The sequence below is a fragment of the Colletotrichum scovillei genome (genome assembly GCF_011075155.1).
Source record: "Colletotrichum scovillei strain TJNH1 chromosome Unknown Contig00006, whole genome shotgun sequence".
Taxonomy (NCBI): Eukaryota; Fungi; Ascomycota; class Sordariomycetes; order Glomerellales; family Glomerellaceae; genus Colletotrichum; species Colletotrichum scovillei.
Genome location: NW_023336264.1, coordinates 1,528,725 through 1,551,556, shown reverse-complemented (window position 1 = coordinate 1,551,556; position 22,832 = coordinate 1,528,725). Strand labels below are relative to the sequence as shown.

The 22,832-nt window shown below is 52.3% G+C and overlaps 4 protein-coding genes across 4 annotated transcripts; 1 reads left to right on the top strand and 3 right to left on the bottom strand.

The window, feature by feature from the left end:
- Positions 1-4,338: 4,338 nt before the first annotated feature.
- On the bottom strand, positions 4,339-12,694 carry HER10_EVM0012009 (helicase sen1). The gene is made up of 5 exons (XM_035481414.1): positions 11,786-12,694; positions 8,004-11,723; positions 6,101-7,952; positions 5,800-6,030; positions 4,339-5,746 (listed from the first exon to the last, which is right to left on the bottom strand). The coding sequence occupies exons 1-5, from the start codon at positions 12,142-12,144 to the stop codon at positions 5,654-5,656; spliced, it is 6,255 nt and encodes a 2,084-aa protein (XP_035333450.1). The 5' UTR covers positions 12,145-12,694; the 3' UTR covers positions 4,339-5,653.
- Positions 12,695-13,689: 995 nt separating this feature from the next.
- HER10_EVM0012804 (HhH-GPD family base excision DNA repair protein) lies at positions 13,690-15,150 on the bottom strand (the record flags this gene model as incomplete). The annotated part of the gene is made up of 1 exon (XM_035482188.1): positions 13,690-15,150. One exon carries the CDS (start codon positions 15,148-15,150, stop codon positions 13,690-13,692), a length of 1,461 nt encoding a protein of 486 aa, XP_035333551.1.
- Positions 15,151-17,293: 2,143 nt separating this feature from the next.
- On the top strand, positions 17,294-19,525 carry HER10_EVM0012659 (C-5 cytosine-specific DNA methylase; the record flags this gene model as incomplete). Its single annotated transcript, XM_035482050.1, has 1 exon — positions 17,294-19,525. The coding sequence occupies one exon, from the start codon at positions 17,294-17,296 to the stop codon at positions 19,523-19,525; it is 2,232 nt and encodes a 743-aa protein (XP_035333537.1).
- Positions 19,526-19,865: 340 nt separating this feature from the next.
- HER10_EVM0006889 (pectinesterase) lies at positions 19,866-21,167 on the bottom strand (the record flags this gene model as incomplete). Its single annotated transcript, XM_035476462.1, has 2 exons — positions 19,866-20,278; positions 20,357-21,167. 2 exons carry the CDS (start codon positions 21,165-21,167, stop codon positions 19,866-19,868), a joined length of 1,224 nt encoding a protein of 407 aa, XP_035332813.1.
- Between the last annotated feature and the right edge of the window lie 1,665 nt (positions 21,168-22,832).

The window sequence follows — 22,832 nt, the reverse complement described above, 5'->3', positions numbered from 1 at the left end:
CAGCATATGCAGCATGCAGCGATGCGAAGCGATAGCGATGAGATTCGCTGCAGTTCTCAGTGGTGGGTGGTGATGTGCAGCCAGGGTGTTCATATCACGGTCAGACCTGTGAGAGGCTGCGTTTGTTAGAAAGGTACTTGTCAAGTTGTCGCTCTTCTCTTGCTACATTGTCTTGGTGGAATATCTGGTGGAAGAGTGCAAAGTAAAAGCTGGAATTCCTTGGTTGGTGTTAGTTTCTGAAGTGTCTTGCTCTGGACCCACGGTGTGACCAATACACTGGGGCGGCAGCCTCTTGTGTCAGATGCCCAATAGAATGATGTTCCATTCTTTTGGCGTTGTTAGCAATTGTTCGGCCTGCCTTGTAATTGCCTACATTGTTTCCCTCTGTAAATGGTCTTTCTCGATGTTGATCGGCCCGAGGTGTTGTCGATGTAATTTGACGGGTATATCCAAGATTGCCATGGGAAAACAGAGTACCGAAAGAGGTAATGATGCGACCGTTTTCATATGACGGCAACCCAGCTAGAAAAGAGAATGGTCGAGGATGAGTGGTGACTAAGAAACTAAGCAGGAACTAAGTCGATTCCGTGTCCGTCCGCAAGAATAGCAGGACATTTGTGGCTTGTTTTGGCTTCTCTCCGTCATCTCCCAGGCCGTCTTCCGTTTACAATTATGAGTTTTGCTCATCGGACATAAGATAAGGTACCTTGTAAGGCATGCAGAGAACGTCGGCCGTTTTCTCGGTTGATCATGTCTCACAACTGCGTTGTGTTTAATAACACACAATGAGCCTTCATTTCATTTGCAATCTTGGATTCTGTACACAATGTCAGTCAAAACCATCGCCAAATGAGCGAGAGTGAAATAATCGAAGCAATGCTAGCTTCGGCATGTTCCCACCGACCTAGACTGCTCATGCTCAGAGAAACTACCTTGCCTGAGGTCGATGGATAGGAGAAGAGTCTCTCACTAACAGAGACGACTCACAAACATCTCACAATCCAAAACCCGGCCGTCCCAACGCCGGCAACGGGCTCAAGCGCTAGTTCCTCCTCCCTAGCCCTGAATTCCTGCATCTTTCAGGCCCACCGCCAGCAAGAAAAAGGTGCGAGGTGCCCGAGGGTGACGTGACTTGTCATCTCGAGCCTCTCACTCACTCATTCTTCACTCACAACTTGTGACTTTCACTTGACCCAAGTGCAGGGAGTGAGTCTCAGCGCATCTGGCATGAAGGAAGCTTATCGGCTTATGCAGCGCACAAACCGCATCTGGCTGATATTTTGGTTCGGGGGTTACATTCATTAGTTCCGTGGGTTCTTGTAGATCTCATCCGACGTGTCGACTATCTATCTGTCTACGGAAAGGAATGCGAAGCTACTGAAGATATTTACGCTCTCATACACTCACACATAGCCTATGCTTGCCTCACAAATTCTGCAATGCACGCACATTTCAGCTCTTTTGCATCTTCATCAACTCTTCCCCCTGCCTCAATACAACCCTCGGTGCATTCATAGTTTGGTGGCCCATGCTCTGCTGAAGTCCCCTTCGTTGCCCTCTCCCGATCTTCCCCCTTGCTCGCGGCTATGAATAATGCATCGGACCGCTGGGTAACCATGCACATGTCCTTGACTTCGTAACCCCAGCCCGGCATCCAGCTCTGCACTGCACCGCCAATGATCCATGCACAACTTGCATCCCGCTCGCTAAACTTATCCCAATGATCTCCGTGGAGCTTCCCCCCCTTCCCCCTTCCCGTCCGTCCAGCCGGACGCATCCCCCGTGAGGGATCCTCCCTGCCTCCGATTCCCGAGGCCTGTCGAGCCCTGTTTGGCTGTTTCCACTCTATTCAACTCCATCCCTCCACATCGCTCCAAGAGCTCGGCTTCCTTCGCGCACTCTTTTACCTGCTTGCTGTCTCCCTTTCCTCCCTTTGGACCCTTTCCCATAGGTAATGCTGACCAAACCAACGATCCGGCCTATCGTTACCGACGACAACCGCATGATCGAATCGCCCTCCCGACGAGACCCCGTACCGGATCGTGATGCTACTGTACGGTGACGACGGCAAGGTAGTATTCCGCAAAGAAACCCCCAGTCGCCGGGGACACCACGGCCTTTCGGCCTCGGCCTCGACCTCGACCTGAACTCTCGGCTCCATCTCCCTCGCTCTCCCTTGCGCGGCGAACAGACTTTTTTTTTTTTTTTTTTTTTTTTTTTAAAATCTCTTTCCCCCGTCCACCATCCTCATCACACACACATCACATTCACGACACATATCACACATCACCACCTTCAACCAAGCAAAGCCTAGAGTTTTTCCTTAGCTTTCCTAGGCTCTAGGCTCTAGCCCTCCTCAGCTTCTAGTCATTCCTTTACGCCCCCCTTTCCCCATCTTCCATCCCCCGGTCCGCTCAACAATCCCGCTTGACCCCTCTGTCTTACCTCCCATCCCTCATCCGCAACACAGGCCGCTCTGCAACCCTTTCTTTCACTCTCTCCGCGTGCACAAGAGCCGAAACATTTGTCCCAGAAACAAGAAACGACCCATGCCTGCGCCGTACCGAACTTGTCCGACCCAAGATTCAAGACTTACGAGATCCAGCCATGGGCCGGGCAAAAAGCACATACCTTGATCTTCCCAGCCCAGCATCGCCTACCCCATCAGAGACACCTAAAAGGGGGACCGTTGTCAGGGATCTTGTTGCCAGCTTTTGCTGAGTTGGTGCAAGCTACGGTTAAGCTGCCTTTGGAATGGTTCGCACAGGCAGACAGGGGACACCCCGTCCTCCCTTTCTATACAAGTCCATCCCATCCAGCCCGAAAAGAATCGTGTAACTGCCCGTCAAAACCTTCAGATGAACGAATGACACATGTCTCCTCTCTCCACAAAATCATTCAACCCGAGCTGCTTGACCTTGTTTGACGTCCACCGTGCCATCCTAGTCGCTCATCCTCCTCGTCCTCCACATCCTTTTCGTCTGGGCTACTACGTACACCACGGTATTAAGTATTGGTAGGCACCAGCAGATCCTGCCTGGGTCTTTGGAGTACGGAGTACGGAATACGTTCCACACAAAAATGTTTCTCTCTTTTTTCCTTGTCCAATCTGAATCACAAACATCTGAATCATATTCTTAGTTACCCTGAGAGTCAGACACAACATCTCGCCCTCCAAGTTCTAGGCTCCCGTAAACCAAGATCTCCCTCCTTCTTTCCAAGCCTTCCCCATGGTCCATCTATCAAATTGTGAAAAAGAAAGCAAGCTCTCCACAGAGGCTTGACTAACAGAGAGACAGTGCCCCGAGCAACCGAATCTTGACTCGGCCGTCCCCTCCATCTCCTCCAAGTTCTCGGCTCGCCTATCCCTCCCAGGGGAGTAAGGCGTGTCAGGCTCACCCAAACGGGCGGAAGATTGCTCACAAATTGTTTATTCCAAGCCCCCCAGATCTATCATTCGCCGCCTCTCGTAAAGAGACAGAATTACAAGCCACACAAGCAGCCAAAGGGGGGAAAAGCCATGCGGTTCTCCCGCTACCGAGCCACGTTTGCTTTGCTTTGCTTTGCTATGCTATGCTATGCTTCCCTTTTGCCTTGCCTCGCCGTTTGATTCCTTTCTTTCCACGCACGTAGTCTCTCCTCTATTTTTCCACGAACCTCACCAGAATGGAGGTGACAAAAGTACAAATCTTCGGCCGTCACTCGGACACACACAAGAGTACTTACACGATCCCTTCCGGCTATCACCAAGCACCGCCAAGACCATCCAGTACACCAAGTAAGCCAACCATACATCTAGAAATCACAACTCCGAGACGACGGCCACCGCAGGATTACCCATCTCCCGGGATGGACTGGCGCAACTACCGTCGCAGTATATACGATAACCTTCGCGCCCAAGCCCGCCCGCCGCCCGCCGCCGCCGACCGCCCGTTCGGCACCGAGCAAAACCTCCCTTCTTACTAACGTACCTAGCCCTCCACCAAGTCCTAGAAGACACACCTGCCACACCTGTCTCCTCGCCAAAACGTCCGTCCGAGATCCGCCTTCCTTAAGAAAAAACGGCTTTTCCGGTGATGGTCCCGTCTCACCAGCAGCGTCCCGTCACCAAAACCCCCCGGGAAAACATACGGGTATCCCATCCGTATCGTCCGTGTCTCGTGTCGGCTAACCGCGTCAAGCTAAAAGGCTGACAAAGTCAAAAAGGCAAGCGGGACAACTCACGCCATCATCATACGAACAAGTAAAACCCCAAGCGACAACTTCAAAAGCTTGTAGAATCCGACCAAAACTAAGGTGATCGACGATGATCACATTACACTGAAAACTTGCTCAATTCTCCATTCCCCCAACCTCCTCCTCCTCCTTCTCGAAAACACAAAACCTTCAAAAAGGGAATACAAAACGCCAAAACGGCGAGGCTTGTAAACGCGAGGACGGCCTAGCAGCTAGCAAGTTTAAATTTTTCTTCTTCTTCACAGTCTAGGCTCTCCTCCAAGTTCGCCTCTCTCTCTCTCTCTCTCTCTACCCTGCTTACACTTAAACCACGCTTGCTCACTAGCTCTTTTCTCTCCTCTCCTCTCCAATACATCACATACCCTCCCCAATCATCATCACTTTCGCTGTTTCTAAAAGTGTCCAAGCCACCCGAACACACGCGACGCGAAAAGCGCGACGACGCCTTTTTTTCCTTGATCTAACCTGAATCCCCCCCAGAAGGCGCCACGCGCCGTCGCCTCTACGACCCCCCTGCCATGTCTTGGGTTCCAACAGGAGCCTGCTCCGTACGGGACTCTGGAGTAAGGTATTAGTTTTGCCTTCGAGATGCCGTGATGGAAGTGACTCAATTGAAAAGAAGAAAAAAAAGACTGAAATCCATGTAAATGACTAAGATAATAGCTAACGTTCCATCTAAGAGACTCGGTGAGCCGGTAAGCCCTCTGCTGGTTTCCTCTTATCCCTTTACCGTGACAATCTTTTCTCAAGAGTTTTCTAACGAACTCGCGTGCGCGATCACATACCGTACACACGCCGTCGTCATCCCGCCGACACTTGTGAAGAACAGAATTTTTTTAGGAGCCAAACTACGGGAGAGCGGGATACTATCCCCGGCCCCTGCATAAGTGGCCGCCTCACCAAGTTGGCAAGTTCCGTACACTCAACACGATATGATGCCATGTCACTTTCCTGCCTCTTTTATTCCCAACATAGTTAAGAGGCACGCGCGTTGAATGATACATGTGCCTTATACGGACGGCACATCATTGTTTAGACTACCTAAACCTGATGCCAGTTACCAGGGCTCGCCTCGCCTTCCCCCCCCCCCCAAAGCTGCTTTTCCTAGCTGCTTCCTAGCTTTCCCCTAATGCATCCTTGCCCCGAGGGGCCAAACGTCCGTGCCAAAGAACTTTTCTTTCTCTTACGGCCAGACCAAAAGATAGAATTCCCGAGAGGCAAGCAAACCTTGTTGCCGTCACAAGATGATGCCCAATGTTTCCCCTTGCTTCAAGAAACCTGTAAACGCCAGGAGCTCATATGTCCCTTGTCTCCGTGATGCAAAAACCCTTGTTGTGCCCAATCCAGGCGCTGTATCGAGTCTACTCTAACAAAAAATGGAAAAAGCATCGTCGCGTCGCAATTCCGGTAGGTTGGCCTAACGTTTGTGAGGCTTTCTCTGAATGAAGGGATCGGCCTTCTGCTTCTTCCTGTGGATGACTGGTCCGTTTGGTCCACCCTGTCCAGGAGGCTAGGGTTTGAGTTAGCCTCGTTCAGAAGTTCAGGGTCTCTTAGCTGACTTACTCTCTGTGGCAAATTACGGTTCTGCGGAAGTGAAGAGTTGGTAGGCAACGTCCTCGAAGACGATACCGTCGTCTCCATCGCCGGCGGTCGTGCAGCTGGTGTCAGACCGAGGGCTACCATGGCAGAAGGGTCCTTCGCCGGCTTCGGTGCCTTCGGCTCCTTGGCCTGGATCATGGCTTTGGGTCCCGTCGGTGGCGGTCTGTTGGGCAGCCGGTTCTGTTCGGTCGCCATCTATAATTGTTGTGTTAGGAATTGCTGGGGAAGATTGTCTGCTACTATCATTGGTTGTGTCGTCACATACCCTCTTTGCGCCACGCTGTCCTTCATTGGCATCAGATGGTCTCTTCTTGGACTCTTGCTTCGCCGTAGATGATTGGATAATTGGTGGCCGATCCGAGTTTCGAGCGGCAGAATGGTGTGCGTCGCCTCGGTTGTTTCCCTCCCAGGAGCCTGGTCGACGCTCCGGGACAGGGTAGTTTGTCGGTGGTTGCTGGGCCGGCTGAGACGGCTTTCGGGGCTGCTCCGTGGGCGCCATATCTGCCATGTCAACGTCTTTGAGCTGAAGCTGGTCCACTATCTCAGCATCAAAGTCATTCTTCTGCGCGGGTTTCGGCGGCGACGGGGGCAGCGCCTGTAGAACGCTAGGCTTCTGCAGCATTGACATGACATCTCCTTTGGTGTAGAGTGATCTTTGCTTGGCGTTGTCGATGAGCTTATTCCAAAACTCTCCCTGCACCAGGGCTCTAGAATCTCCCAGAATCCACAGAGAGGATTTAGCACGGGTGAGACCGACGTTCATACGTCTAATGTCCTTGACGAAACCAATACCGCCGGTAGGATCAGCTCGGACGCAAGAGAAGATGATAATCTCGCACTCTCGACCCTGGAAGGCATCCGTGGTGTTGAACTCGATGTCCTCGGTAATCGACTCTCCGTAACGACGCGCGAACTGCCACTTCAGCTCTTGCAATTGAGCTTTATACGGCGTAATGATACCAATCTTGCCGCGCACGTCGTAGTTTCGTCCGAAATCCGTCTTGAATCGCTCGTAAAGCTGCATGGCAACCTTCAACTCGGAGTGGTTGACCAGAGAGCGACCCTTGCTGCCCTTCGACTGGGTACCCTCGACATCGAAGAATCGGTAGGGGCCAAGGAGGGCACTTGCGTGCCAAGGCTGGCGACGGAGTGCGCTCATATCTTCTCCGTCCACAAGCTTGCCTTCGTAGAATTCCAAGCTGGGGAATAAGCTGATCTCGGGGTGCATGCGGTATTGGCGGTCGAGAAGATGGACATAGTCGGGATGATTTTGCTGCATTCGGACGAACAGACTCTGGTCGTATCCAAATCTAGCGGCGGATTGAGAAAGCACAGTGGGTGGCAACTGCTTCGGGTCACCGACGAGGATACACTTGGTGCAACCGTACTTCAACGGAATCAGGGCGCTGAGCTCAACACACTGCGCTGCCTCGTCGATGATGACCGTCTCGAACTCGACGTTGAGGTTCTTGAACATCTCGTGACCACTACCGCTGAGCGTGGCGCAGAGAACCTGAGCTCCATCAAGAATCTCTTGCTGGATTTGCCGGCGTCGAATCTCTGCTTCACGACTGACTGTGTTGCCGCTCGTCTTGTCATCGTCAATCTTGGCTCCAATGTTAATCTGAGCACGCCTCAACTGATCGAAAGCTCGCTGCAAGGCTTGCGAAAGATTGCGGTCGCCGTTTTTGCGCGCCTCGTCCAGTTTGGGTCGAAGCTCCGCCAGTTCGTCTCTGATTTTGGCCGCGTCATTGTGCATCTTGTCGCGTTCCTCCTTGGCTTTGTTCTGCGTAGTGTCTCCTTCGAGCTTCTTCTTGACCAGCTCATCGAGAGTGACGTCTCGGACGGCGGCGTTGATTGCATCGCTTCTTCCCAGACGAAGCACATTGATCTTGTGGAAAGACCCGGTCATCGTCTTGACGCCCTGCTTCAGACGCAACACCAGCTCGTCTACAGCGGCGTTACTGGGAGCGCATACCAGAAGCTTCTTCGGCATGGCGGCTTGGCCCTGGGTAGGAAGCTTGGGCTTGATAGCCGTTCCAGGGGGTTGGATGTTGCCCGTGAGCAGCGAGCCGACCATGGCCACAATTGTCTTCGTCTTACCCGTACCGGGAGGTCTGTAAAGTATTAGCATATGTAAACAATGAGAGGAACGAAGTATTCCTTACCCTTGAATCAAGGTGAAGCCATCGTTGTCCTTAGCACCGAGAATGGCTTTGGCCTGACCAGGGTTGAGCTGGTAATTTTGCATGACGCCCTTGACAGCCTCGTCGCCGTACTTCAGAATGGGCGATGGCTCGGCTTTGAGGACCTCGAGCATGAGATCGTAGTACTGCAGACTCTCAAGGGCTGCATACTCTCGCTCAATAGTCGTCATGTTGGTGATTTTGACGGCTTGGAGTTCAGCGCCAACACCGAGGGCATTGATGGCAAGCAAGGGGTTATTCTTGCTATTCAAGCGGTATGTCACTTCCAGCCTTTCCTTCTTGTACGTGGTTTTCCAAATTCTTGCCAAAGCATGGGCTTCAGACTTATCCGACAGAGGATCGGTGCTCTTTGACACCAGAATAATGTCACCCTCTGATAGCAGCCTTTCCTTGCTCTCAATCTTGGGAATGCTGGCAGTCACTTCAAGGAATTTATCAACATTCATACGAGACGCGATCTTGAGTCCGTACGGCTTAGACGTCGACTCATCTTTGGCAGTCACAAAAGATCGCCAGGCTTCAGAAATCAGGAGACCCAAAAAGGTCTGCTTATACTCCTGAGGGTGAGCATACGAGCTTGCAACCCGTGTAATCGCCATTGAGGACGACGTCGAGGGCGGATCATTGCCCTCGTGGAATATGTCCCATTCCAGGATGGCTTGATGAAGTTGGTCCATCGGGGGGATCAAACGCGCACGCATATCCTTGGCAGAGCGTTGTACCTTTACCTTCTTGACTGGGCCTCGCGTCTTTTCGAGCAGTGCCCGTTCGCGACGTCTTTGAGCTTCATCAACTGCCTTTTGGCCTTGTTGTCCCTTATTGATGAGGTTGTTGAGATCCTCATCTCCAGAATCATCATCTTCTTCCTCGTCGCTGTCGACCAGGATTTGACTCTTCTGCGTTGTGTGTTCTTTGCCAACTACACCACTAAGTCCCTTTAGCCCCGAGCCCTCACCCACGTTGGCGGCTCCCCGGAGAGCGCGAACTCTCGCAACCTCATCGGCGTCTCTCTTAGCTTTCTCCAATTTGGCTTTCTTGCGCGACTCAATCAGGGCGTTCTTCGATGCTTGAGTGACCACTGGCTCAAGCTTGGGCTTGACGGCCATGCGGGGAATGGCTGGCGACGCTTTCTGACGAGCGGCCATCTGGTCCAAGATTGATCTTTTCTTGTCGACGGAACTGCTGAGTTCGAGAACGTCGTCCTTGTTTGACCGAACGGCCTGGGACGTTGGTGTCGCAGAACCAGACTTGGACCAGGCATCGAGGAAACTCTGCTTCTTTGGCTTCTCCTTAGAAACCGGCTGGATCTGGATGATTTCAATGTCATCATCTTCACCCAGAGCTTTCAGAAGCTCGGCACGCTGTTGGTCGTTCATGTTGGTAGTGACTGGGTAGCGGGCGGTTGTCGATAACTTGACGCAGGAGTCTTGGACGTAATTCTTAGAGTCGCTGGGGATGTCGATTGAATTCTCACGCAGTCTCGTCAGTAACTTGGCCACAACCTTGACCGTGACTTCAACCAGGTAGGTATCCCTCAGGCGAAGCATCCTGACAATGCCAAAGAGATGACGCTGAGGATCCTTCAGAAGCTGTTGCATCTTGGTCAGTTCTTCCTCTTGCGGCTTTGCCTGCTTCGCATCGTTCTGCGAGGTAGTAGCTTGCAGCGCCGATGCAAATAGACCATCTTGGGCAAGCATGCCGTCTGCCAACTCGATGACATCGCGACAAAAGTCCTGCATCACTTTGATATCGGCAAGATGAGACCAGTTGCCGGTAGATGTGAACGCGACCTCGATATATCTCCAATGAGCAACCCACCAGCCAGTCACGGCGATCTGTTCATTGCTGTCCAAAGTTTTGGATCTGAGGATGCCAGATGAAAGATCACCGAGAGCTGAGAGCACGACTTTGGCGGTGTTGATGATATTGCGAGCGGGTCCCCATGCTGCATGTGCCGGCTCCATGATTCTTCTTATTGCGAAAATCATTGAAGAGAGAGTGGTGCTAAGATTCCGTTCAAGTAAAACGGTAAGTGCGTCCGCCTTGGAAGGCTGTTCGGTAATCAACTTGATAAGTTCGGCACTGGCACTGCTGATTTCGTCCTCGCCGTGGACTGTGAAAGCAATGATGGGCCGAATGCTCTGGGCCATGAGGCACAGCTCGTTGAGTTGCGGTGATGTAAACTCGCACATTCGCTGCAGAACGCGTCCGAGTGCCTCCGCAACCATTTGAAAACGGCTATTGAAGCTCTTCTTCGCCGGATCCAACTTTTCAGGTTCCTTCCTATTAGGATGGAATCTCTCAACGTTGATCAGAGGAGCCATTGCCATAAGCATGGTCTTGGCTAGGATGAGCTTGCCTTCGTAAAGGTTCTCCAGGAATCCGTCCCACAAGTCTGCCGATTTGCGGGTGACGGCAGTCTGGATCGGCTTGGGCGTAGCCTTGCGAAGTTCGAGATGCTCCTCAGCAGTTACTCTAGAGTCCAAGCTCAAGGCGGCACTAATGACGCTCATGGCTGCCTTGGGTACCCCCAGTGTGTGTTGATCCGCGCTTCTAGTGTCCGCTCCTTCGTTGATGATATCTTTGTACTTAAGAGTGACGTTGAGAATTGTGTTGATGTAGACAGATGTGGTGCCTGAGATGACATCAATCGTAGGGTCCAGAAATGACCGCAGGACATGGTCTAGAGCATCTAAGCCAGCCCTGATACAAGCGGCCTTTCCTTGCTCGCCGATTCTGGCGTCGTGGATGACTTGCTCGAAAAGCAGGTGAAGCAGCTGTTCGCAAGCATCGCCCTTTTGCTGACGTTTGAGTGAAGCAATCCATGTGTTGATCCATGAGGTTGTGATTGACTCGACCGAGTCGTTTTTGCCCGTGCCATCGTCATACTTGATGGCGAAGGTCAAAGATTGCGCAAGAAGCTGCTTGAACAAAGGCTGGGAGAGGAGCTGTTCAATGACGACGAATGGTCTTGCGTCACCGATGGTATCCCAGAAAGCCTGTGGTGACGTCTCGAGCAGGACAGTCAACGCTTGAATGATGAGCAGCAGGATCGCCTCCGACTCGCACTGCATATGAACGAAGAGCAAGTCGTAGATGCTCGGCTTGATCTCCATACCCCGAATTCCGTGCAACAAGAGCTTCTCGTCCAAGGTCTTGATGATCCAGTTGACAGCTTTCCAGAAACGCTCGATCTCCGGGAGGGATGCGGGATCCCTAGGGTTGAGTGCTGAAACTGACTGAATGGCTACCACCAAGTTGTCGTGGATAGCCCAGTTGAATTGCTCCTGTGTCAATGACTTTGGCCGCAGGCGCTCCCATGACTTTTCAGCGAATTGGAGGCGGACCTTGTCTTCTCCAAAGAGGAACTGGGTCATGGCAGGGAGCAGGACGTTTTCACCCAGCTTCAGTGGCTTCTTGCCAGAGAGGCGGACGAAGACGAACTGGAACAAAGTTCTTTTCTCCGGCACGCTGACGTATGCCATACAGCATAGAGCCTCGTAAACAGTGAGCAAAACTGCGCCCTGTTCCTCGCCCAAGTCGCTTCTCGCAAAGGCGCGGCCCTCATTCTCAACCTTCAATATGATGTCCTTGGCCCATTGAAGACCTTTGTCGATTCGGTCGAAATCGAAGCGGTGGAGGCAGTTCTCGATGCCGGCGACGGCTTCCTCTGGCCATTTCCTAAATTGCCATTAGCATGGTCACGGCGAACGCTCGTGGCGTTCTGGCTAGTCTGAACTTACTCGGAAAAGACCTGAAGATACTTCTTGCGATACATGTGCCAGTTGAGGACGCACTTGTCGCAGTTGTGGAGGTTAATAGCCATCCGGCTGCCCCAGGCGTCGAGCCAAACACCAGCCTTATCTTTGCCATAGGCAAGGAGAAGACTAGTCCAGTAGGCGATGTCGAGCCGCTCCTTCCATTTTTCTACCCTCTCCTTCTTCTCTAGAGCTGTGATATCTTCGCCATCAGTATTCAGATCGTCGTAGTCCTCAAAATCATCCTCGTCAACCTTGGGACAGAGAAGGTGGAAGTCGGGAGGAATTTGAGTAAACTTCCGATAGCTCTGCTCGAGGATATCCTCGACCGGTTGTGACTCCATTTTACTGCAGTGATCGAGCCCGTCGAGGCATATCGTGAGGGTGATCGAGATCGGACAAGCGCAAGGTAGCTCGATGGTTTGCGTTGAGTGACTCGCGGCGCGACAGGCGAAGGAGCTTCAGCAGTGGTGGTGGTGAATTCAGAAGGAAGGACTCGTCGTGCTCTTGCGACCAACGCGGAAGGTGGTGAGATAGCTGAGGTCTGCGCGCGATCCAAGAATGAAGCAAAGTCAGACCCTGCGGATGTCAGCTTGAGAGACACACGTGACAGGTCTTGCGTCTGCGAGCCGGAAAATTGTCGATTTTCGTGGTTGTCTCTCCTCGGTTGCTCGGCGTTGCGATAGAAACGGTCTCGAGGTCAGGCAAATGGAAATAGCCTCGTGGGAAAAAGAAAAATAGGCTTCAGCGAAATAACCCGCTGTAGGGAACGATGAGCTTGGAAGAGGAAGGCCGCGGGAAGGAAAGGGAAAGCCCACGATCTTCTGATTTGGTTGTTGGAGGGGGAAAGAAGGTAGCTGAAGGCAATCAAAAGGTGAAGCCAGGCAAGTGGGCTGCAAAAATGGCAGTGACACGCTCCGGCCCGGCCAGGACGCGGCCAGGCGTCAATTCCCATTAAAGCGTGTCGACAAGGGGGTGGGGACTTGGCCCATCGTGAGGTACCTCATCGAAGGTGGCGCGTGGTAGGCTGAAAGGGTACTGGGGTTTGTGCAGTGGCTAACTTGGACAATGCTGTGGCACAGGAACAAGGAGGCTTTCACTGTGAGTGCACAGACCATACCTTAAATCTCACCTCAAAGCATCCAACACTGGTCCCTTGATGACCTTCTTTGCCCTGCATTCTTCAACAACACCATGATTGACTTTAGCTTAGCCCATGCTAATGAGTCTATGTCATACATCAATGGATTCAAAGAACAACTACGCATTCCTACTTCTGGCAAACCAATATCTATCCTGGCTTCCTGAGACCGCACCAGCGGCGTCTCTCTGAAGTCTAGAATTGCAGTATGGCAATGTTGGAAGACCAACATGAATAGAAATCCATGACTGGGCTCCCTCATGGTGTTCATCACCTCCAAAGTGATCACTGGCATTCAGTTCTTGTTACCCAGTCAGATATGAATCACAGACAAAGTCGTCCCAAATTACAAGGAGTTTTCTCGGCCTCAAGTTAGTGCAATAGCAACAATAATGTATGGCATAGTGGAAATCAGGGAGTGTCACTGCCTAGCAGTTCTCAATCATGTTTTTGCTAAAGCCAGTTGAATTCCGCCAGTCCGCAATCAGATCTGCCAAATGAAGCACCCCCATATGCCCTTCTGGGTAACTTCGTGCGCCCATCACATCATGCCGTGGATGGGAATGGCGACCCGCAGCAGATAATAGATCCTCCAGATGCCTCCCCTAAAAATAGTGTTTTCATGACGTGGCTCTTTTGCGGATGCTCCATCTCGAAGATAGATCTAGCCACCTAAAATCAATGTAGCGTATTTTCTTGGTTCCAGAAATCTAATGCTCTCTTACCCCGGGCTCAGCGATATGTTCGTCTAATCGGCCCCTGGTACACCAGCTTCAGGCTTGGTGGTTTTTACCCACACATCGAGTGTGCCCGACTCTCTCACACTCTTGTCCTTCACCTTCGCCTGAGTCTGTCTTTTGTTACGGGCCAGAAGGTGCTCAAGTGGACAGACAGTACTATTCCACTTAGCAGTACCTTCCACCGTCGACCCTTGGCAGCGGTAGCAATTTCCACCGTGCTCAATGAACAACTGATGAAGTCCGTACTTGAGGTGATCGGGTACTCGAAAGTCGCAGTGCATGTATGTGTCGTTCGGACTTGCTTTCATGGGGGCCCATCCCAGCCATCTTGTCATCCGATGTACATGGGTGTCGACCGCAAAGCTGGGCATCTGCAAATTGAATAGTAGAAGACAAGAAGCAGTCTTGACTGCGACCTGGGGGTATTTGACGAGTTCCAGCATGGCATCATTTGGCTTCATGATTCGGATGTGATCCAGTGTTAGTATGCCCGCATTAATCTTGCTGAGCTGGTGGTCCCTTTGCTCTGGGCTCAGTCTCGCTGTCCCAGGCGAATTTGTGGGATCTTGCATTTCTTTCTCCTTGAGATACATCTTTGCCCTCTTCTTGTTGTCTTTGCGAATCATGCTGAGGCACGTCTTGATGGTATTATACTTTGTGGGACCAAGTCCACCTGGTCGAAAAGCCTCCAGCACTGCATCTTTCGGGGCCTGTCGCAGGGCATTCCAATCGATGCTCTCTGGACCAGGTCCTTTCTTGTCAAGCATACCAATCAGTTTGATGATGTTGTCTATCACCTTGTCGGCGCTTTCTCGGGTGACCGACTGGCTGATGATTGTTCTCATCATGGCATCAACCAAGCATGGCACTTCTCCACACCCAGCGACATTGGCAGAAGCTGGCGGTATTGTGGCTGGCTGTATGAAGTTGAGTGCCATGCGCTTTGCAGGCTCTTCACTCTGTTCTCTCTTTTGGTATTCCTGAACAAGGATGTCATAGACAACCTGGCACTCCCCTGCACTAGGTCCAGGCCAGTCGCGGTACGGTGTCTCTCCTGGCATCAGTCCATAATCCTTCTTCTTAACGATCTTCTGTTCGTCCTCTGAATCTAAGTTGTCAGTTGAATCTGGGTCGCTTTCTGCTTGATTGACCGCCTCTTCTTCTGCCTCATTGACATCCGCGGTCGCTGTTGTTGGCTTCCTTGATCGTCGGTATCTCTTGGAAGCTTTTTCTAGATCTTCTGCAGTCATGTTCTGTCTCGTCGACGCAAAATCTTCAGAGCAGCTGTTTGGTGACGTATTCCCATCTTTGATGATGGCCTCAAGGTTGGGAATGTAACTCCCTAAACCATGGAGGAGATCTACCCTGGTGTCCTGGGTAGATGTTGCGTCCTTGGATGCGACTTTCACTCGCTTGATCGATTGTGGATGGTCATCATCCTCTGCATTGTCATCAGCGTGTCTCTTCATCCCGGGAGCAGCTGATCGTAACATTCTTGTGCCCCCTGAAGGTGTTTTGTTGATAGCTTTCTTGATATAAGTCAGCTTAAACGTTCTGTCTTCTTTTGGTGAACTCACGTTTTCTTGGTCCACTGGCTCTGAAAGACTCCTTTGGGTGGTATGTATGGTAGAAGTTTGGTAGAACGCCTCTTTATCTGTTGGCCGATAGCTCGTCCCGTTGTGTGTTGGTAATTGAATCGCTCCTGCATCAGCTGGCGGTGGGATTGCTTCTGCGCCCACGGCCAATTGGACTGTTCCATCTTCTACTGGTGAAGGAGATGTTCTCTCATCTACAAGTGAATGTATGCCTCCTTCATCTATTAGAGAAACGACACTTCTCAAAGTGGCACACTTACCAGGAGACTGTTTGGACGTTTCTGCTTCTTCTAAAGGTAGAAGAAACTTTTGGGCAGCTCGCCCGGTCGCACTTCGAGTCTGCATAATTGTGCGAGAAAAATAGTACAATAGGTCAAGATCCCACGAAGACTCAGTAGGTGTTGATTAATTCAGTGCGATAGTGCGAGTACCGTATGATGTGCTCTACTTTGCGGCACAACTGTAGGGGAATGTTATGGCGATCAGGGGCCTAACAGCAAAAGAGGTATTGGTAGGTTTCTGGCCTCTTTCGAGACTTGATACATTCAGTCTGTAGAGAATTTTCCTGAGTTGATGTATAGAAATTGTAAGGGTCGTTGGTCGTTGTCAATCACGCTTTGAGGGGCGATGTTGGGATGAGGTTGGTTGAAAGCGTGAATCGCCGTTGTGTATTACGGATGAATTAAGCGAGGTCTTCCATCTCAACTACGTACCTTATCTGAAGGGATCCATATGGGACTTATCTGAAGGTGCCTGGCCTCGATCTTTGGAAGGAAACAATTCAAGCAGAGGTGGGAAGGTGTCAAGGGGCGTGGGTGCCTGCCTTATTTCTCCTGGTCCTTGGCGTTACATTGGGTATCTACTGCTGTTCACGGTATCGCTACTGCCTGAGAAACCTCACTCATGCAAGTTTCTGTAAGAAAGAAAAGGTTCCTGTGTTGCTCTAGTAATGTTTGAGTGCCAGATAAAGAGATGGAAGAGAGGGAAGAAAGGGCCTATGAAACCACCTTAAGCATTCACGGTAATCGTTGGTGAAGGGAGCCAAGGCCCACAAGGAAAAGTCTAAGCACTCACACAATGATTTTAAAGATATTTTGAGGACTTTGGGTTATTCGTTGATGTAAAAATCACCGAGAGAGATTGTGACACTCTGAAGCAAGAAGACGATAGTTAGTCGTCAAGGAGGTAAGATATTATTCTGTGCTATTTATCTCGCCATCTCGGGAGCTCAAGTCTGTCTTTCGGCCTTTGGGGTAGCGTTCAAATGGATGTGAATATGAATATGACTGAAAGACTTCACAGTTGCTGTTATAATCTATCTTTGGGTCGAGAAGTGAAGGACAGCCATGGGAGGAGGCGAGGGTGAGAGCAAGTCGGGTTATCCGTTTCAAGAGAAGCGGGAGATTACCTGACCAGCGACCTACCCGGTTGTTTTCAAGTACTCTACCAAATATCTAGATGGCCTGGATCTTCTTCACATGCTAGATCCATATCAGAAACTTCTCCACCCTCAAATACTCCTCGTCCTCCTTCTTCCTTATCCTGTCCTCCATTGGGAAGGTAGTGGCCGTAGTTCTTGCCTCGAGGGCAACTTCAACCTCTCAGGTACGCCACATCGGCTTCATCTTCTCAATCTGAGGAACCGGAGCCCCGTAGACCTTTCTCGCCTCCAACTATCCCACTCGGGCCTTTCGTCTTGACAACATCGCGACCAAGATCCGAGCGACCAAGGGCCTGGTGTGGCGCCAACAAGCGGCAGGCAAGGTCTAACAAATGGGCCAGCGATAGAGGGGAAAAGGATAGTCTCACAAAAGTTCTTCAGACTGAGGCCAGCTGCTCAACAGACTCGAAGACCGAAATATTTCCACACATACTTCCTCGGTTCCTGGAAACGCTTTATTCTCGTTTAAGACCTACACATCACCAAACCAGGCAAGAGGCAGCCACGTGAGTCGTTTCCCTCTCCTTCTCTTGCACCCCCAGCTGATCAGACAGCCAGTCCTCGAACATCAAAGCAATGACTACCGCTGGATGCTCGGGCAGCAGCCCCTTCGCTGCCATCGTTGTGGACGATGATCACGCATTTGAGGATCAAGCCACGACAGAATGGCAGCGAAGGGTCATCGCCTACCGCCCTCAAGACCGAGAGAATTCTGTCATCACCATAAACAGTGAATTCGACATCATTGAACAGAAAGAAGAGGACATCGCCGACAGAGAACTCGAAAATCTTATCGATCTTACTGTTGACGATGACCCGGTTGTCCGACACCGTCGACGACGTCGCCAAGCACCCCCCGCCAAGGATCCTGAGCGTCATCACCAGAGCATAGGAACTGGCCAACGGCTGATCAAGCTGAAGAAGTTTTATGAGCTGGATCCTTCGCAATGCCCCAAATCGGCGCTAGAGCCGCATTTTCTTCTGGTGAAAAAGATCACGGAGAATTTGGTCACCAACAAAATCACAATTACCGGACTGCCGTTTGTCAGAGCACGCTCACTCATGGCCAAGTTGCCGCGAAAGTTGAATGAGGTGGCCATCGTCTACGAACTAGACGAAAACGACGACAGGACGATCAACGAGCAGGCAAGCATTGAAGTTCCCTTGTCGGCAATCATCGGACCTTCCAGAAGCCTTCACACTACGAACGCGCTCTACCCGCACCATCGCTATGACCCGAAAGCCTTCGCCAGCCTAGAAGCAGTCGAGAAGGAAGGTCCACTGGTGTGTCGGTGGAAGTACTTCGTTCACTACCGAGACTCACAGGCGAAGAAAATAAGCAAAGCTCATCATTGGACGTTGGAACGTGTTCGAGAGCACGAAGTCGAACGAGAAGACTTTAGGGTATCCGAGGAAGATTTACGATCTGACTGGCGCGGCGTGACAATCCGCGGAGGCGCACATGATCCAGAGACGCAGCCTCAGGTGCTTGGAAAATCCACGGAGAAGCAGAAATACACGGTCTTCGATTCTTTCTGCGGCGCCGGCGGCTTCTCGAGAGGCGCCGAGCGGGCAGGAATGAAGGTCCAACATGCCGTCGACTCCTGGGACCGGGCGTGCAACACCTACCGCCAAAACTTCCCGGATACCAATCTCTTCGAGATGACTGTCGACGAGTTTATTCTTCACCAAAAGGATGTCCCAATGAGAGTTGACGTTCTCCATCTATCGCCACCATGTCAGACATGGTCACCAGCTCACACCGTCGCGGGACAAAACGACGAGGCCAATATCGCCTCGCTCTTTGCCTGCAGAAGTCTCGTCGAGAAAGTGCGCCCTCGACTCTTTACGCTGGAACAGACGTTTGGAATACTGCAGCCGGCCTACTCGCCGTTTTTTAACACTCTTCTGATGGGGTTCACCGAGTTTGGGTATTCTGTAACTTGGAAGCTGGTCCATCTCCAGACCTGGGGGCTCCCTCAAGTCCGAAAGAGACTGATCATGATTGGCGCCTGTCCCGGGGAGAAGTTGCCCCCCTTTCCCAGAGCAACTCACTCTGAGACGGGAGCCGGCGGTCTGCAAAAGTACGTGACTATCAAGGAAGCACTCAAGAGGATCACGAATGACTGCTCCTGGCACAACCCGGAGGAGGAGATGAGGGACACCTTGCCCATGGGCTCAGTCGTGTCCAGCCCGGATGAGATCTTGAAGAGAGCCATCACATGCTCGGGAGGCGGAAACATGCACTATTCGAATACCAGAGCCTACACGGTGCGCGAATTCGCCAGCCTTCAGGGGTTCCCCTTCTGGCATCAATTCGCCAAGGCTCCCAAGTCAGCCTTGAAGAAGCAAATCGGAAATGCATTCCCGGCGTGCGTTGTACGACCGCTCTATGAGCACCTCAAGAATTGGCTTCTAGCCGAGGACGGCCTCGCCCCGGCCCGCGACGTGAGAGCCAGCGTTGGCGGAAGAGAAGTGGTGTTCCTGACTGAGGCGCCTGCGCCTGCGTCTACGCCGCGCCGCGTCTCTGTTCCCGTCGCGATGCCGTCGCCCTTGAGTACCCAGGGAGACTCTGCGAGCAACGCTATGATGCTTGATGAAGATGAAGATGATCAGATTGAGATCAAGTTCTACGGGGATTCCGACATTGAGATGTCTGACGTGCCCGAGGCGTCTAGGAGCCCGGATACCCCTGACACGCCGCTGTCGTACTATCGGGACCGGTCCCGATCGAGGACGATGTCACTTGGCCCCTCCCCAGAGCCGATACAGTCTGGGCTGAAGGACTCACCTATTGTGATTAACTGAAGGGGTACATGAAGGATTATATTGTGTGTGGAAATTTGCAAACTTTATCACGTTGCCATTTCTGAACGACGACCTTGCACGAGAGAATAGGAACAGGAACGAAAAAAAAGGAGTGGTGTTGAACACTGGGTTTTCTCAAAGACTACGAGGAATGGGCCGAATGGCACGGATCTTCAACGCCACGCGGGAAGCAGATGATGAATGTTGCACTGAATGAAATGGAACGAGAGGAAGGGAATTACTTTTTTTTTCTGTAGTCTAGTTTTGAGATTAATCTGCATTTTTCACTCAAAAATCCCCTAAACATCCCCCTTTCACCATAAAGAAACAGTCACCACACTCACGACCTCAACACACTCTGGTCAACCCAGCTAACAAACCCAAACTCACCCTCAGGCGTCTGGAACACGTCCTTGGGCTCTCTGTACGGCGCCGCGCCCGCGTCGTCCAGCACAATCGTGACATTGCTCGCCTTCATCTGCTCGGGCGTCCAGCCCGGTCCGCGGTCGTCGTAGACGGCCATGAACGTGTAGTTGTTGACGCGCGGCTCGCTGGCCTGCCACTCGATGTAGCCCTGAGGCTTGATCGAGGCGTCGAAGAAGGACTGCATGAAGATGGAGCGGTGCTGGGCGTTCCAGGGGCGGCCGAGGGCGCAGGCGCCGCGGATGGTGGGCGCGACGGAGGCGTTGGCGGCGAGGACTTGGGAGTCGGAGATGTAGACTCCGTACTTGTTTTCAAAGGTTGTGTTTGTTCCTGGTTATCTTTGTGTTAGTTTTTCCATGGGATGATGACAGGTTTGGGGGGGGGGGGGGGGGTGAACAGAAAACATACCCTTCCAAGCGGTGATACCGCCGCCGCAGTTCCTCAGCGAGAGCGTCGACTTCTCAATGTACGCCGTGCCGAACCCGTACAGGAAATCCGTCTGGCCGGCAATAACATTGTCGTAAAAGTAGGCGTTGCCCAGCTTCCCGACGTACAGCGTATCCTGCCACCCGTACAGCCCGCACGAGTAGAACCCGGCGTTGGCCCTGCTCACGCCCACGGCGTGCGCGGGGCCGTTGGAGTACGGGTACTCGTCGTTGCGGAAGTCGATGTTGTAGGCGCGGAAGTCGGCGCACCCGAAGGGGGTGTCGGCGGGCACGGGGAAGCCCGTGGGTCCGGAGCCGGTGAGGGTGGCGTTGAGCGTGGGGCCGACGGAGAGGACGCTGGTGTAGGCGTTGTCCGGGAAGCGGACGTTGTGGTTCGTGGCGTTGAAGAGGACTTGGACCTCGTTCTGGGCGTTACCGGCCGTGGCGTTGCCCGAGGCGGAGTAGGAGGTTCCCGTGCTGGGGCTGTCGGTCATGCCCAGCAGGGTGAGGGGGCCGGGGCGGGTCACGTTGAGCTGTTCTACGTAGATGCCCGGGGCGATGAGGATTGTGTGGGCTGTTGTGTCGTGGGGGAGGGAGGCGATGGCGTCTTGGATGGTTGTGAAGTTTGCGTGCTTGGAGGTCTTTGAGACGAAGAGGGTGTCTGGGGGGCAGCCCTCGAAGGGGTTGTTGCAGGTCTTCTTTTGGCATGCTGCGTAGGTCTTTGCCGGGCCTGAGGGGATCGCGGCGGTGGCCAGGGAGACGAGAGCCCCGGAGAGGAGGATGGATGCCTTCATCTTGGGAGCCTGTTTCCTGGTTCTCTCACTTACAAAGTTACTCGTAAAGAGAGAGGAAGAGGAAGAAGCTAGAGGAAGGGGGAAGAGAGGAGACTCGGCCGAGCTCAAAGGTATATACAAAAAAAAGAGTGTGGTGGTTGAGTTGGTATTCTTCTGAACAAGCTGAACAAAGCGACCCGATGATCTGGATGGGGTTTGCTATATATCCTTCCCGCCCGTCCCATTGCTACCTACCCTTGACTACCTTGGCCAGTGCTACTCTGCCAGCCTAAGCTTTCCCTTGCCCATATTACCCGATGCTTGTCACAATCTCCTCGACAGCTCGCGAGTTGGGGGCGGGAGCAGGTTTTCCGGGTATCCTCCCCTGTTCCGGGTTCAAGTCTCGCCGTAATAAAATCGAACGGCTGTCAATGACTTACACACTTACAAAGAGCAAGGCACACACGCATACAAAGCTCAAGCGCGCGTATTGTGGGCGGAGACAGATGTGGCACTTGCAGTGGCAGCGCCAAAGTATACCATATTGGCTGGCCCCTCAGGAGAAAAGCGAAAATCTCGCAAAACTCGCCTCCATCGACTTCCAACAGTACGAAGTACATCAGCTCAGCTTACGACTCTCCCTCTCCCTCTTTCTTTCTTTCTTTCTTTCTGTTTCTCTCTCTCTTCCCCCGGGTTGGACGCGCGGGGTAAAAGACGGAGTTATTACCCCGGAAATCCCATCGCCGGCAGACGTGTCCAAGGAGTATTTGCGTCCCATGGGGAAGAAGAAGCGCGGCAATGGGACGAACATGATGAGCACATGGGAGTGCCGTGGGCGACCGGGTCAAAAGTTGGGGAAAATGAGGAGGTCGAATCCCCAACTTTTGGGGCTCTGCAGGGCTTCTGCAGACGTGCAGGTGGAAGAACTGCAGCTGGCGGATTCCACGAACCACAGCTTACAGGGCCTCGCAGGGCACTCGCACTAGCCGCAAGCCACGAGATTTAGTGTCGCTAAGTGTCAACGGCGGCTGTCGATGACGCGGGGAAATGGCAACTTGACAACCGGCGATAGTCTCTGTACACTACTCCGTACGGAGTAAGGTATAGAGAGATATCAAGGGGGCCGGAAATCTGCAAAGATCAAGCAAAACCAAGCAAAACCAAGCAAAACCAAGCCTTCGGAAACGCGGCATGGGCGTAAGCCAACCGGCTTGGCCTGCGAGCTCCCCCACACTGGGTACGTGGGGTAACCCTGGCAAGTCCACCTCGGTAGCCCTGGAAAGCCCAGTCAACGTCCGCTGCAGCGACTGCACGCCTTCAGGGGCACCAATCAGTGAGAGTTCGCAAGAGGTGCCCCTCTGTTGGCCCTTAATTAGCGCTAGCCCGCACTGTAATTGATAGCTTGGAATTGCCCAATAAGCACTCGGGAAACCTTGTCATTGGTCCACTCTTTTTTCTTTTCCGTCGCCTTTTTCTGCCCGTCTCCAATTCCCGTTCCTCTCATTCTCACTCTCATACTGACTCTCACTCTTACTTTCACTTTCACTCTCTTTGAGTCTTACACGTGTAAGTTCTCTCAGCCTCCATCTCCTTCAAAAGAAACATCATCTCCCCTGACGGGCTCGCCCGGGACTCCATGTCCAAAGGCTCCCAAAACACCAGCATGATATTCATCTCCTGCCAGAT

Excerpts from the sequence above, each read along its gene's own strand:
- HER10_EVM0012009 (XM_035481414.1), bottom strand. The coding sequence starts at position 12,144 with ATGGAGTCACAACCGGTCGAGGATATCCTCGAGCAGAGCTATCGGAAG. Across the intron at positions 7,953-8,003 it reads GGCTTCACCTTGATTCAAGG|ACCTCCCGGTACGGGTAAGA; the intron begins GTAAGGAATACT and ends AATACTTTACAG. Across the intron at positions 6,031-6,100 it reads GACAGCGTGGCGCAAAGAGG|ATGGCGACCGAACAGAACCG; the intron begins GTATGTGACGAC and ends CAACAATTATAG.